Source organism: Pristiophorus japonicus, chromosome 8 (assembly GCF_044704955.1).
Source record: "Pristiophorus japonicus isolate sPriJap1 chromosome 8, sPriJap1.hap1, whole genome shotgun sequence".
NCBI lineage: Eukaryota > Metazoa > Chordata > Chondrichthyes > Pristiophoridae > Pristiophorus > Pristiophorus japonicus.
Genome location: NC_091984.1, coordinates 90138994 through 90154269, shown reverse-complemented (window position 1 = coordinate 90154269; position 15276 = coordinate 90138994). Strand labels below are relative to the sequence as shown.

General features: G+C 46.5%; 1 protein-coding gene across 10 annotated transcripts in view; it reads left to right on the top strand.

Annotated features, from left to right (window-relative positions):
- Positions 1–15276, top strand: part of LOC139268618 (ubiquitin-conjugating enzyme E2 U-like) — a 62559-nt gene that overhangs the window by 36368 nt on the left and 10915 nt on the right. For 9 of the 10 annotated variants that reach the window (XR_011594072.1, XM_070887046.1, XM_070887048.1 and 6 more), the window contains 2 exons: positions 1122–1207; positions 9089–9185. Coding sequence is in view for 9 of the 10 variants with exons in the window: in XM_070887046.1 (XP_070743147.1) it covers positions 1122–1207; positions 9089–9185 (183 nt within the window). In the remaining variant the exon portion in view is untranslated. The remainder of the gene's footprint in view (positions 1–1121; positions 1208–9088; positions 9186–15276) is intronic. The other variant, XM_070887053.1, reaches the window with a different exon arrangement.

The following is a 15276-nucleotide window of genomic DNA, read 5'->3' as shown; positions in this document are numbered from 1 at the left end:
GCTGACCCTGCTGATTTCCCTTTCCTTTTTACAGAAACTTTGCCACACTGCCATCTAAAATTGGGAACCCAATTGTGTGCAGAACCCATGTCCCCAAATCCTATATTGTATTGCTACATGATTTAGTTAATCCATAGCTGTGAAGAAACAACTGAAAGCAAATAATTTCACTCATGCTGAGCATTTTTTGTTTTTGGTGAAATAAATCTCAGTAAAAGCTCCTCTGGTGACTCAGTGGATAAAATATAGTGTAGTGTGGAACTGAGGCATACAGACCAGGAAGTTCAAACCATGTTTGTTGTGATAGGAAGGGGTAAACTGCTCTTTGTCCAAGCTGTCCTTTCTTGTATTTTAGCTGCCTTTTTTTCAGGGACCAAGTTTCTTTCTGCAAAGTCCTGTATACTCATCACCTCTGCTAAGCTCCTGTGCCCCAACAAATCAACTTGAATATCTTGATTCTTACCTTCAGATCTCTTCATGGTCTTCACCACACTCTCCAACCATACATCCCCACTTGAACTCTCCACTCCTCTGACTCTCTATGATTGCTTTTTCCACTCTCCCTCTGTTTCTTCACTGAAGGCTGGTCGTTCAGTCACTATATCCCTATCATCTGGAATTCTCGCCCCAAACCACTGCCACTCTCCCTGCCTTCAAAAGGCTCCTAGAACTCTTCCTCTTTAACTGTGCCTTTGGTCTCGCCCCCTCCCCATTGAAAGTCTGCCACTCACTGTCAAGGATCACACTTGAAGAATGGCTACTTGGATGGGTTATTGGAGTGCTGCTGGTAACTATAGAACCATACTCTTAACATGAATCAGTGCCTCAGGAGGAAAGGGGAAAAAAGAGAAAATCAAAGGAAAACAAGAGATGTTTTTCTGTCGCCTATATCTGTCTCCTTCCCATTTTTTTGATTGATTCCTTTGGACCTCTTTTTTTATAGGGGGTGTTCTGTGGTCATTGTTCACTTTTTGATCAGTAGTAAAAGCAGTACCAAGCTAAATTTTCTTCCTTCACCTGTTACCTTTTGCACGCTGAATGCACCATTTTAACAATTTGTGTACATGTATGAGAGTGGCTAAGCTCTTATAATTAACATGAATAATTATGCCTCACTGCAGAATTAAAAGGATCGCATTTAATGAATATTACAAGGCGTGGACTGAAATTGCCACATCGAAAGCAACGGAGAGCTGCAAAGATTCAAGTACAGTAATTCACCCATTAGGGTGCCTCCTTCTACTCACCTTAACAAAACATATCATGGGAGTAGGTGGGGTAGTGGGTTAATATGATTCATGCACTTGAATTCAGCCAATACTTTATCTGCTGCTTATATGGGTCCAATCTGTATCGACTTGATGTTGGTACACAGTGCAAAACTAAGTTCTGAGTATGTTCTGGAAGGGGGATCGGAGTGCGCCTCGATGGGGAAGGGCAATTGCAACGCCTGTGGAGTCAGAGGGACATTCCTGATCCTCTTTGCTCCACAGAAATGGTTTTAAACTTACCTTTATAACTTACCTTCCATTGAAGAATCCTGCCAACACCTGTTCCGCTCATCACTGACTAATTTTGAAAAGGGGTGCTTCAGCAGCCGTTACATAATTACATATTCAAGGTGCCTAATGCCTGGTTTAGATATTTTGCCGAGAAGCCTAAAAATGGGCCCCATGCATTTAACAGTGGGACCAATCCCTAAGCAGATTGGGCGCAGACTGTCCCACTGCTAAATCGTTACGCATTGTGCCATTTTTTGGGCGTAAAACGGCTGCAACGCATACCAATTTCTACCCCTGTGTCTGTTTATTGCCTCCTCTAATTCATGCTGTGGAGCTCTCTGTCTTTTGATTGGTCTTCTACTTTTTTCTCTCTCTCACACAATATTCTTGTTCTGGTGTTTGCTTGGAAAGGATATGCCACTGTCACTATATGTTGATCAGAATTCCCCTGACTTGAGTTATATGGTTAAAAAAGCACACATACTTATTGCTAAATCCCAATAAATTTGTTTTGACGGCAACTCCATCTATCCCCATACTCAGACTCTGTCACATCCTTCACCTGTTTGGTCCAGACGTCTGTCAGTCATACTTATTATATAAATTGTGTTTCCCATGGAACACTCAAGTAGACTTGGCAACAATTACGTGATTCTGATGGATCCATGAGAGTACTAGAAAAGGGCATTTACCTAATGAGTCAATCTAATAGATATAATATGGTACACTGCCTGTGATTTTCCAATAATTAGCATATAGGTTGGAGCTCTCTGACCGGTGCCAGAACAGAGAATTTTCCGGCTCCTGAACGCCTCTGCCATGCTCCGGCTGCAAAATTTGGGCCTCGCTCCCTCTCAGCACCGACCCGACCTAGGAGGGAACACTGGAAGCAGCGGCGCTAAGAGGAGCAGCCAGCCCCAAGACACAGTGCGCTGACCCAACCTAGAAGGGAACACCGAAGGCAGCGGGGATAAGAGGAACAGCCTTACCTCCATGAACAGCGCGGGACGCCACCTCTGCCGGGAATGATGCCGGACCAGGGATGTTTCTGGACAAAAGAGTCCCGGACTGGAGAGGTACAACCCTGTACTGAAAACACACCACCCTTCCAGACCATTCACAGCCCATTGATCACTTCCATCTAGTTGGAAGGCTGGCATCTGCTGAGAGCAGAGTGGTGCCCCATTGTGTTGGGGCAAGTGAGAAATTTTAAACAGGATTTATTTTACACACACACAATTTTTGGTGTCTGGTAGACCTCTGAAAGAAAGTCCAGACCAGTACAAAACTCATATTAGTTTGGATCTAATCAGACAGTGATTTATCCATATTATATTCATTCCTTGTAATAGGTCACAGGAGCATATGATATCTGGATTATCAACAATGCAAAATGGAACAAACAGGAACAAAGGAGTTTTATACTGAAAGGGGAAGGCAGACAAAGGGCTCAATTTTCCCCAATTATCTGTGCTGTTTGTTTGGCGTGCACCATTTTTTGTGGCGTAAATTAAAATCTCCAAGTTTCCCCAAAGTTTCTGCGCGAGCATAATTCACTTAGGTACGATTTTTTTGCATTATAGGGGGCGTAACCTGATGTCTGCGCCAGTTTTTGACATTTAAGCAAGTTTGACCAACTTACATTTTTTTCTACGATGGCGTATGTGACCACTCCCAAAAAACCTCCTGGGCACTTAACAAAAATCAGCGCACATTACAAAATTGGCGCAGAAAAACGCCATTGTTTTTAGTCGAAGTTTTGGAGGGAGTGAAGAAGGCAGAGAATATGGATCATAAACCTTAATTTGTTCAAAGTTAAAAGGAAAAAATTGGAAGTGTTATGCAATTCTTGAATTTTTGATTTTTTTTCAAAGTGCCACCCCACCACCTCTCCTCTCCTCACCAGGCTCGAAGGTCTGTGCGTCGGCCGGCAGAATCGCTCCCTCGCCTGGATACAGGAGCTCAGGGCTCGGCTTCCACCACCCCCACCGGACTTCTTTCGAAGCCGAGCCCGTGTCCAGGCGAGGGAGCGATTCTGCCGGCCAAGCCCGGTGAGGAGAGGTTCGATGGTGTGGTGGTAGGGCGGTACTTTGAAAAAAATCAAAAATTCAAGAATTGCATTACACTTTGTTGCCCCAAATGTCTTCATTGAATGCCTGGCTTCCCATTGTAAGCAAGCCAATTGCGCATGCGCAGACCAGTGTGTGGTCCATACTAGGACATCCACCTTGGAGAGAGAGAGAGGGAAGAAGAGGTGTGAGTGCTTTGTCTTACTGTTTTGAGGTTGTTGCAAAGCTACAATTTAATGATGGGGGCAATACTGACATTGCATACCTCTTGCAAACCTTCTGCATGATGGTACTGCAGAGGAGAAGATTGATTACACAGGAACCTCAGAGTACGTAGGATGCTGGGCAGGAGGCCTTACCCACATCAGGTATATCAAGACAGGCGTTCATACCTGTACCTGAGTGAGGCAGACTGTGTGAGAAGGCTGCATTTCCGCAAAGAAGTTAGAACCGAGATCTGTGAGTTAATAAAAGCAGACCTGCACCCTAGAAGCGTCAGGAGGACTGCTTTGTCAGTTGAAGTGAAGGTTACAGCTGCACTTTCGTTTTATGCATCTGGATCATTCCAGGCCACAACTGGGGATGTGTGCGCCATTTCTCAACATGCAACACATATCTTCATTCAGCAGGTGACTGCTGCACTATGTACCTGGAGGAATGACTACATAAAGTTCCCCATGACTGCCCAGGCAATGCGTGACAGGGCTGTGGGCTTCTCCAGGATAGCTGGCTTCCCCAAAGTACAGGGCTGCATTGATTGTACCCAAGGATCGAGGATTCCGAGATGTACAGGAACAGAAAAGGCTTGCAGTTGATGAACATGCAGCTCGTCTGTGACGACATGCATCGCATCATGGCAGTTGATGCGAGATACCCTGGGAGTATCCATGATGCTTTCATCCTAAGCGAGAGCGCTATATCTGCCATGTTTCAGCAGCAACTAAAAGGGCAGAGCTGGCTGCTGGGAGACAAAGGGTATGGCCTCGCCACCTGGTTAATGATGCCGCTATGCGTAACCCGGACGGAAGCTGATTGGGAACACAACATGTCGCACATTGCGATGCACAGTATAATAGCGAGGACCATTGACATCTTGAAGCAGCATTTCCGATGCCTGGACCATTCCGGAGGCTACTTGCAATACTCCCCTGAGATTGTTGATCAATTCACTGTTGTCTGCTGCATGCTGCACAACTTAGCCACCATGAGGCAGCAGTAGCTGGTAGTAGAAGACCCATCTGAGGTGAGAGTGGCTGATGATGAAGAGGAAGATGCAGATGATGAAGAGGAGGAGGACAATGAAGCCATGCAACTATCTGAGCCCAGAGCACAACGGCAGAGGAGGATTGGCCGTCGTGCCCCTTTAACGATTGCTCGAGACTTGCGCCAGCAGCTCATCCGTGCTGCCCGAAGGCTCAGCAGCAACTATTCCAAATGGACCATGTTTACTGTTTGGACTTGTTCCATAATGTTGTGTTGTGTTAATAATGGAACAAATATTGTAAATGATTCAGTTATAATTTAAAATATATTTTATTCAAAATTTTAACACTTGTTTGTACTTAACTTTAATAAAAAAATATTCTTGTATCAAACTTTAAACTATTCAGTTAAGATTATTTACAAACTTTAAGATCACTTACAACTTTTAAACTTGTAAATTTACATCACTGACAAAAAATTCTAAATTTGAGAACAGTTACAACAGTAACAACAATAATAATAACAACAACAGCAGCAGCAAACAGTCTTGGTGAGTCCACCCCTGCCCGCTAGCGATGGCGCAACGTTTCTCGGGTTGGTACCAAACTTATTCTTTCGAGCATCTCAGGTAATGCGCACTTCTTGTTGGTGGTAATGTGGAAGACCCGGCTTGGGCCTCTTCAGAGGTTGGTTTGGGGATTGGAATGGGAGAGGCAGTTGATTCCGTCAATGGCTGCGGGGTCCGGGCATGTTCCCTTATTGCAGCAGCTATCTGACATTCCCTCCCTCATGTGCCCCACCAGCGTCTCAACTACCTATGACATTCCCTCCCTCATTTGCACCGACAGTGTGTCAGCTACCTGCGACATTCCCTCCCTAATGTGCCCGGATAGTGTTCCCATTTTTCGCGAGAGTGTTGTTACTTCTCCCGACAGTCCCAATACCTCATCACCCACCCCAATGATGGTGTCCAGGGGTGATCGCGTAAGGTCAATGCTCTCCCCACTCATTGCTATCATCTGAACCACATCTATTACATCCTGCATCTCAGGAGAGCGCTGTCGGGCTCTCCTTCCCCTCCTCCCCCTGGGTGTGGCTCATTGCACCCCACTGGGAACCGCAGATACGGACGGTGGGGCCCTGGGTGTGGCTCGCTGCACCCCACTGAAACCCGCAGCCTCAGACAGTGTGAAACCAGGAAATGTCCCAACACTCGCAGCACTCCGGAAAGCAGCTGGCACTTCAATGGGCACCAGCACCTCCTCATCCCCATGCTCTTGGTCGGGAAGGTCGGATTGAAAGATGTTCTCCTCTACAAGCTCGTCCGTGTCTGAATCTTCTTCTGCATCGGCTTCAGCCTCATCAGCGTTGGCCTCAAGTTCTGCAAAATATAACAGAACAGACAAATGGTTAGTAGCAGAGGAGGGAGCAGGGTGACATGAGTAGGCTCACACAGCGCAGGCAGCAGGCTCATTTGAAGGACCACGATGAATGATAGCACATTGCATCAACTAAAGCATAGCAGATGGAGACATCCCCATGAACCAAAGCATGGCTAGCCCGCGCAGTACTTAACTTTTAGCAAAGCCAGACTGTGGAATTTGCAGGACTTACCTTCTCCCTCGAGTGTAAGTCCAGCTTGTGCCGTGGTGGTTGCTTTTCTCCAGGCAGGATCGATCAAAGCAACGACCCTGTCTTCCACAGGTGTCAGTGGGTGCAGATTTGCCGGGCCTCCTCCTGTTAGAGTTCTCTCTCTTTTGTTGTGGGCCACCTTCCTCTGCAAAGGTGAAAATATAACTTTTTAGAGAGTGTGTATTTCTGCTGGGTGGGGCATACAGATGGTCACATTTACAATTGCAATTCCAGTGAATAAATGAAAATATTACTTGCACCAACTGCTTGACCAAGGTCCTTCTTTTTGCACTGGACTCTGGACCTCGGGGTGGTCACCATTGCACAGTAATCTTATAAGAACATAAGAATTAGGAACAGGAGTAGGCTATCTAGCCCCTCGAGCCTGCTCCGCCATTCAACAAGATCATGGCTGATCTGGCCGTGGACTCAGTTCCAATTACCCGCCTGCTCCCCGTAACCCTTAATTCCCTTATTAGTTAAAAATCTATCTATCTGTGATTTGAATACATTCAATGAGCTAGCCTCAACTGCTTCCTTGGGCAGAGAATTCCACAGATTCACAAACCTCTGGGAGAAGAAATTTCTTCTCAACTCGGTTTTAAATTGGCTCCTCCATATTTTGAGGCTGTGCCCCCTAGTTCTAGTCTCCCCGACCAGTGGAAACAACCTCTCCGCCTCTATCTTGTCTATCTCTTTCATGATTTTAAATGTTTCTATAAGAATGCTCCTCATCCTTCTGAACTCCAACGAGTAAAGACCCAGTCTACTCAATCTATCATCATAAGGTAACCCCTTCATCTCCGGAATCAGCCTAGTGAATCGTCTCTGTACCCGCTCCAAAGCTAGCATATCCTTCTTAAGTAAGGTGACCAAAACTGCACGCAGTACTCCAGGTGCAGCCTTACCAATACCCTATACAGTTGCAGCAGGACCTCCCTGCTTTTGTACTCCATCCCTCTCACAATGAAGGCCAACATTCCATTCGCCTTCCTGATTACCTGCTGCACCTGCAAACTAACTTTTTGGGATTCATGCACAAGGATCCCCAGGTCCCTCTGCACCGCAGCATGTTGTAATTTTTCCCCATTCAAATAATATTCCCTTTTACTTGTGAAAGTTGGCTCCAGTGTTTCTTCATTTCTTTTGGTGAAACTTTTATTTGACCCGTGCTGGTGTCCAGCTCGTGCCATCTGGCCTCAATTATAGTAACCAGGGATTCCACTTCGTCCTGTGAGAAATTCTTGGTCCTTGAGTCGCATTGCATATTGCAGCTCCGATTTTTTTCCATTCAGAATAAAAGTTCTCACACACAACTGGCTCTTTAAAATTGGCTGAATGCAGATCAGGAGGTGTACTGGCATGTGCACCCATACCAGTCATGTAGAAAACATCATTTTTATTTTTGCGCATGCGCAGAAGAGGGCGGCTCCTTTTTTCAGCGCATACCTTAGGCTCCATCCCCCAAAGCTAAAGGACAGTCTACGCGCGCCAAGTTCAAAAATTAGAACGGGGAAACTTGCAAGGTTTTTTTTGGCGTAGTTGGGCCCCAAAAAACGGGCATAATTTTTCAAATACGCCAAAAAATGACATTGGGGAAAATTGAGCCCAAAGAAATTATGTTATACAATTTTAATTTATCGAGCATTGAAAGGTCTTATCAACTTTCCAAAATGCCTACTTTTTAATGTTACATTAGAGTAAATTCTATGTTCTTGTGTACGCATTGGGGAAGCTGCTCTTCAAGAGAAATGGCTACAGCATTATAGCTCTGATTCTCTAACCTGTGATCGCTACAGCTGTGGCTCCTCATTGTAATCTCCATAAGGTGGAGTGGAGCAGGGATTTCAACCTCAGTCAATGCTAAGCAAGCTGATCTCAGTCAGTGCATTGATGGGGACACGAAAATTGCCCCAGTCTCTTCAGCCATTACCTATTTTACTTTAGTGGTGGTGATGAAAACTCTGGAATCATTTAAGAAACAATTAGATGCTGTAATAGTTTATGTTTTTTCTGAATTGATGAATTATGATGGGCTGAATGGCCTTCCTCATTATCCAGTTCTCTTTGGAATCAGGCATGGTGCCGGAGGACTGCTAATGTTGTAGCCTTGTTTAAGAAGGGAGAAAGGGATAGGCCAAGTAATTACAGGCCTGTCAGCCTAACCTCAGTGTGGGAAAATTATTGGAAAAAATCCTGAAGGAAAGGATAAATCTACATTTAGAAAGACAAGGATTAATTAGGGACAGTCAGCACGGATTTGTTAAGGGAAGATCGTGTTTGACTAACCTGATTGAATTTTGTGTTTTTATCTTTTTTTGCCTCTCCCAGGAGATTGCGTGGCTCTGGGTGGGGTGGAGTGTAAAATGTTGCAATACATGGGGTATCGCAGTTGTGTGGGGCGGACTGGTTGGGCAAGATGCTCTTTACCTGTTCATAGGTTTATATGTAACCTTCAGAACTGCTGACCGAGGGCCATGTGGCTCTTTGTCGGCTGGCGAGGACACGATGGGCTGAAATGGCCTCCTTCTGCACTGTAAATTTCTATGTTTCTATTATCTTGTGATCATGTGACATGCAGTGAGCAACACCATTGGAGCTACGTTAATGTTTATTAAACTATCAAAGTAAAAACTGTGCAGACGAAACAAATCCGTGATTTTATTTACACCTTTGTTTCAGAGTTGGAACCACCGGAGCCTTATCCAAATCTTCAAGCACTGTATTGTAGACTGGGAGATGAGGAGTTACAAAAAGAAATTGAAGTACAGAATAAAGAGTGCGTATCCATCTGAGTTCAATGACTTAACACCTGACCGTACAGGTACACACTTATAGGCTGCCGGTATTGTATAATAAAGCTAGGGATATTATAGAATTGATGATGCTGCCTGCAGCACTTCAGCTGCGGGGGCCCCATGTCATTGAGAACGTCAGCCTGAAGGCTACTTCACACCCAATGTTTTGAGTGTTGGGCAGAGAAAGCAAAAAAACACCAAAGGCACTTGGAGCACAACAATTGTCTGCATGTCTCATAAAAATCTCAAATCATGCAAAATTGGGGCCTCCTTATAATATGGTTGGAATGCCTAAGCAGCACTCCAGTTGCTCAGCATCTGTTTAGAATGGCCCAACTGAAAAGGAAAACAAAATGCATTGAGTGGTTCTCTCCTTGATAAAGGGTCACCTTTCCTTCCTGCTCCTATGAGGGGTTTTTCAGCTCTAACAGCCAAACCTTAAGCACGGCACTGTCTTTGGAAAAAAAACAGCACTACTAGTGGGGTATCCAGCAGCCCTTCACTGGCTGCTGCTACCTGACATTCGGTCCCTGACTCACGAGGCACACTCAGTGCATCATGCAGTACATGACAGGAGTGTGACAAAAATATTTAAATAAACTAATTTCACATTATCGTGTGAGGCTAGTTCATTTGGGTGCATGGGCACACAGAGCTTCAGGAGCTTTTTTCCTGGTGGCACTGCACCAAGTCCGCATTATCTGCCCTCATATGTTGGCTGTATTTATTATATCTTGCATAATAGTAAATATTCCACCGCAAGTTAACCAATTAAATCATTTAAATAATTTCTTCAAACTGCTTTCAGCTCCTCATTTAGGTCAGTATATGCAGGCAAAAATAACACTTACAGAAAATCAGGAAAGAGTTGCATTTATATAGTACTTTAGCTGGATTTTTGGCTTTTGCAATTTTGGGGCGGTAATGGTGGCAGGGCGGTCCTGATACTGTCTAGAAAAAGTTTACGCCCTGGTCTGCAAAATTCTGCAAAAAATTAGATTCCATGATTGGGGGCGCAAAATCAGGCATTACACAAGGAAGTTTTTGTGCCCCAGACGAAAATTGCGGCGTTAAAAAAGTTTTGTTGATTTAACGAACTTCATTGTTGCTCCGTGACAGGCAACATAACATTGTCTATTATATGATTTTATTTTGGTGGGGGGAGATTTTGTTACTTTGTTGGAGTAAAATTTATGATTCATCCTTTGCATTGGTGTCTTGTGTATCATTCCGATGTTCAGCAGAGCTATATGGGGGCACATAGCATGTCTAGTATTAGCTCCATTCCTCAGTTTCCTCCATTTAGGAGAGCCGGTCCATTATGAGCTGGCAATGTGCAACTCCGGCAGCATCTCCACGCTGCCTCCTCCTGTGAATGGTGTGGCTATCCAATGGGGGTCTCGCCAGGCTCCTCTTTGTCGTCTTCCTCCTCCTGAGGTGGGCCTGCAATCCCCACTGGCAATGCCCGGCCCCTCATGATGGCCAAGTTGTGCAACATGCAGCACACCACAATGAATTTAGAAACCTATTGAGGGGAGTATTGAAGGCTGCCTCCAGAACGATCCAGGCATCAGTCTGCCTGTTGGAGATGGCATATCTCTGTCAGCACTTCCTTTCGGAATTGCAGCCTTCTCACACACTGCTCCTCAGAGAGCTCGAGGTATGAGCATGGTGCCTGTAAACCTGTGGGGAGTAAACCCTCCTCCCTAGATGTCTTCGGCCTCTCCTCATCCGTGAGACGACATGGCCACGAGCCCTTCTTCTAGCTTGTCATCATAGGCAGTCCCTTGGAATCGAGGAGGACTTGCTTCCACTCCCAAAGTGAGTTCTTTGATGGCTGAACAGTCCGATACGAGAGCCACAGACTCTGTTACAGGTGGGACAGACATTCGTCGAGGGAAGGGATCGGTGGGGCTGGTTTGCCGCGCGCTCCTTCCGCTGCCTGCGCCTGGCCTCTTCATGCTCCTTGCGTCGAGACTGAAAGAGCTCAATGTCCTCCCGGATGGACTTTCTCCACCTCGGGCAGTCTGCGGCCAGGGTCTCCCAGGTGTCAGTGGTGATGTCGCACTTTACCAGGGAGGCTTTGAGGGTGTCCTTGTAACGTTTCAGCTGTCCTCCTTTGGCTCGTTTACCATGAAGGAGCTCCGCATAAAGCATTTGCTTTGGGAGTCTCGTATTTGGCATGCGTACTATGTGGCCTGCCCAGCGAAGCTGATCGAGTGTGATCAGTGCTTCAATACTGGGGATGTTAGCCTGGTCGAGGACACTGATAAGAACATAAGAATTAGGAACAGGAGTAGGCCATCTAGCCCCTCGAGCCTGCTCCGCCATTCAACAAGATCATGGCTGATCTGGCCGTGGACTCAGCTCCACTTACCCGCCCGCTCCCCGTAACCCTTAATTCCCTACGGAGCGTCCTCCTCCGTTTCGGATGCCCCCAAAAGTTTGTCAACATTCTTCGCCTGCTTCATGATGACATGATGTTGGTGCGCCTGTCCTCCCAGGGGATTTGCAGGATCTTGCGGAGACATCGTTGGTAATATATCTCCAGCAACTCGAGGTGCCTTCTGTACATCGTCCATGCCTCAGACCCATACAGGAGGGCGGGTATTACTACAACCCTGTAGACCATGAGTTTGGTGGTAGATTTGAGGGCCTGGTCTTCAAACACTCTTTTCCGCAGGCGGCCGAAGGCTGCGCTGGCATACTGGAGGCGATGCTGAATCTCCGCATCAATGTCTGCCTTTGTTGATAAGAGGCTTCCGAGATATGGGAAATGGTCCACATTGTCCAGGGCCGTGCCATGGATCTTGATGATTGGAGGGCAGTGTTGTGCGGTGATGACAAGCTGGTGAAGGACCTTTGTCTTACGGATGTTAAGCGTAAGGCCCATGCTTTCGTATGCCTCAGTGAATACATTGACTATATCCTGGAGTTCAACCTCTGAATGTGTGCAGACGCAGACATCGTCCGCATACTGCAGCTCAATGACAGTGGTTGGGGTGATCTTGGATCTGGCCTGGTGGCGTAGGATAAACACCTTCCCACTGGTTCTGTAGTTTAATTCCACTCTAGCGGGGAGCTTGTTGATTGTGAGGTGGAGCATGGCAGCGAGGAAGATTGAGAAGAGGGTTGGAGCGATAACGCAGCCCTGTTTGACCACGGTCCGGATGTGGATTGGGTCTGTAATGGATCTGTTGGTAAGGATCACGGCCTGCATGTCATCATGAAGCAGGCGAAGGATGTTGACAAACTTTTGGGGGCATCCGAAACGGAGGGAGGACGCAGACAAAAGGCAGGTAACTAACTATAGGCCGGTTAGTTTAACGTCTGTAGTGGGGAAAATGCTTGAAACTATCATTAAGGAAGAAATAGCGGGACATCTCGATAGGAATAGTGCAATCAGGCAGACGCAGCATGGATTCATGAAGGGGAAATCATGTTTACCTAATTTACTAGAATTCTTTGAGGATATAACGAGCATGGTGGATAGAGGTGTACCGATGGATGTGGTGTATTTAGATTTCCAAAAGGCATTCGATAAGGTACCACATATAAGGTTACTGCAGAAGATAGAGGTACGCGGAGTCAGAGGAAATGTATTAGCATGGATAGAAAATTGACTGGCGAATAGAAAGCAGAGAGTCGGAATAAATGGGTCCTTTTCGGGTTGGAAATCGGTGGTTAATGGTGTGTCACAGGGATCGGTGCTGGGACCACAACTGTTTACAATATACATAGATGACCTGGAAGAGGGGACAGAGTGTAGTGTAACAAAATTTGCAGATGACACAAAGATTAGTGGGAAAGCGGGTTGTGTAGAGGACACAGAGAGGCTGCAAAGAGATTTGGATAGGTTAAGCGAATGGGCGAAGGTTTGGCAGATGGAATACAATGTCGGAAAGTGTGAGGTCATCCACCTTGGAAAAAAAAACAGTAAAAGGGAATATTATTTGAATGGGGAGAAATTACAACATGCTGCGGTGCAGAGGGACCTGGGGGTCCTTGTGTATGAATCCCAAAAAGTTAGTTTGCAGGTGCAGCAGGTAATCAGGAAGGCGAATGGAATGTTGGTCTTCATTGCGAGAGGGATGGAGTACAAAAGCAGGGAGGTCCTGCTGCAACTGTATAGGGTATTGGTAAGGCCGCACCTGGAGTACTGCGTGCAGTTTTGGTCACCTTACTTAAGGAAGGATATACTGGCTTTGGAGGGGGAACAGAGATGATTCACTAGGCTGATTCCGGAGATGAGGGGGTTACCTTATGATGATAGATTGAGTAGACTGGGTCTTTACTCGTTGGAATTCAGAAGGATGAGGGGTGATCTTATAGAAACATTTAAAATCATGAAAGGGATAGACAAGATAGAGGCAGAGAGGTTGTTTCCACTGGTAGGGTAGGCTAGAACTAGGGGGCACAGCCTCAAAATACGGGGGGCCAATTTAAAACTGAGTTGAGAAGGAATTTCTTCTCCCAGAGGGTTGTGAATCTGTGGAATTCTCTGCCCAAGGAAGCAGTTGAGGCTAGCTCATTGAATGTATTCAAGTCACAGATCGATAGATTTTTAACCATTAAGGGAATTAAGGGTTACGGGGAGAGGGCGGGTAAGTGGAGCTGAGTCCACGGCCAGATCAGCCATGATCTTATTGAATGGCGGAGCAGGCTCGAGGGGCTAGATGGCCTACTCCTGTTCCTAATTATTATGTTCTTATGTTCTTATGATGCTCCATAGGCCCTCATGGTTGACAGTGTCAAAGGTCTTTGTAAGATCGAAAAAGGCCATGTATAAGGCGCTGCTCCCTGCATTTTTCCTGCAACTGGCGCGCTGCAAAGATCATGTGTGTTGTGACCCGCATTGTGATTCCAGGAGGAGCTCCTCAGCCACAGAGCGAAGACGATTGAGGAGAACTCGAGCGACAACTTTCCCAGTGGCTGAAAGCAGGGAGATTCCCCTGTAGTTGCCGCAGTCGGACTTGTCCCCCTTTTTAAAAATGATCACAATCACTGCATCTCTGAGACCTCCCGGCATGCTCTGCTCCCTCCAGATGAGAGAGATGAGGTCAGGTATCCGGGCCAACAGCGGCTCTCTGCCATATTTTAGCGCCTCAGCAAGGATTCAATCTGCACCCGTAGCCTTGTTATTCTTAAGCTGTTTTATGGCTTTGCCTACCTCGAGCAACATTGGAGTTTCACTGAGTTGTTGGCGGGTGGCATGCTGCGGGATGGAATCGAGAACACTCGAGTCAAAGGCAGAGTCTTGATTGAGGAGATCTTCAAAGTGCTCCTTCCATCGGGCCCTGACAGCCTCGGTGTCCTTGATGAATGTTTCCCCGTTCTTGGCCAGGAGTGGGGTGGGACCTTGGGAGTTTGGACCGTAGGTGGCCTTGACTACAGTGAAGAATCCTCACATATCGTGGCTGTCAGCCAATTGTTGTATCTCCTGTGCTTTCTCCATCCACCACCTGTTCTTTAGGTCCTGAGTTTTTTGTTGGACCTGAGCCTTGAGCCGTCTGTAATGTTGTTTTTCAGTTCCTGAGTTGGGCTGTTGTTTGAGGCTCAGAAATGCTTTGCGCTTGCGATCTATTAGTTCTTCGATCTCCTGATCATTTTCATCAAACCAGTCCTGATGTTTTCTGGTTGAGTGACCAAGTGTCTCTTCACAGGCACTGGTTATAGAGATCTGGAGGGCAGACCAAGCTCGATGGAAATTCAGCATCTCAGGGTCATCAAGGCACGCTAGATTGGCTGCGAGGCTCTGGCTGTATAGGGATCTCTTAGCTGGGTCTCTAAGTGCCCCGGCATTAACTTTTTTGCGGAACTGCTTCTGCTGTCCCCTCTGCTTTGGGGCAATGTTAATGTTGATGAGGGATCGGATTAGGCGGTGGTCCATCCAGTAGTCGCCAGCGCCTGTCATGGCGTGGGTGATGCGCACATCCTTGCGATCCCTGGCTCGGACGATGACATAGTTGGGCAGGTGCCAGTGTTTGGAACGAGAGTGTTGCCACGATGCCTTGTATTTGTCCCTCTGGCGGAACAGGGTGTTGGTAATGAGGAGTTCATGTTCTAGACATT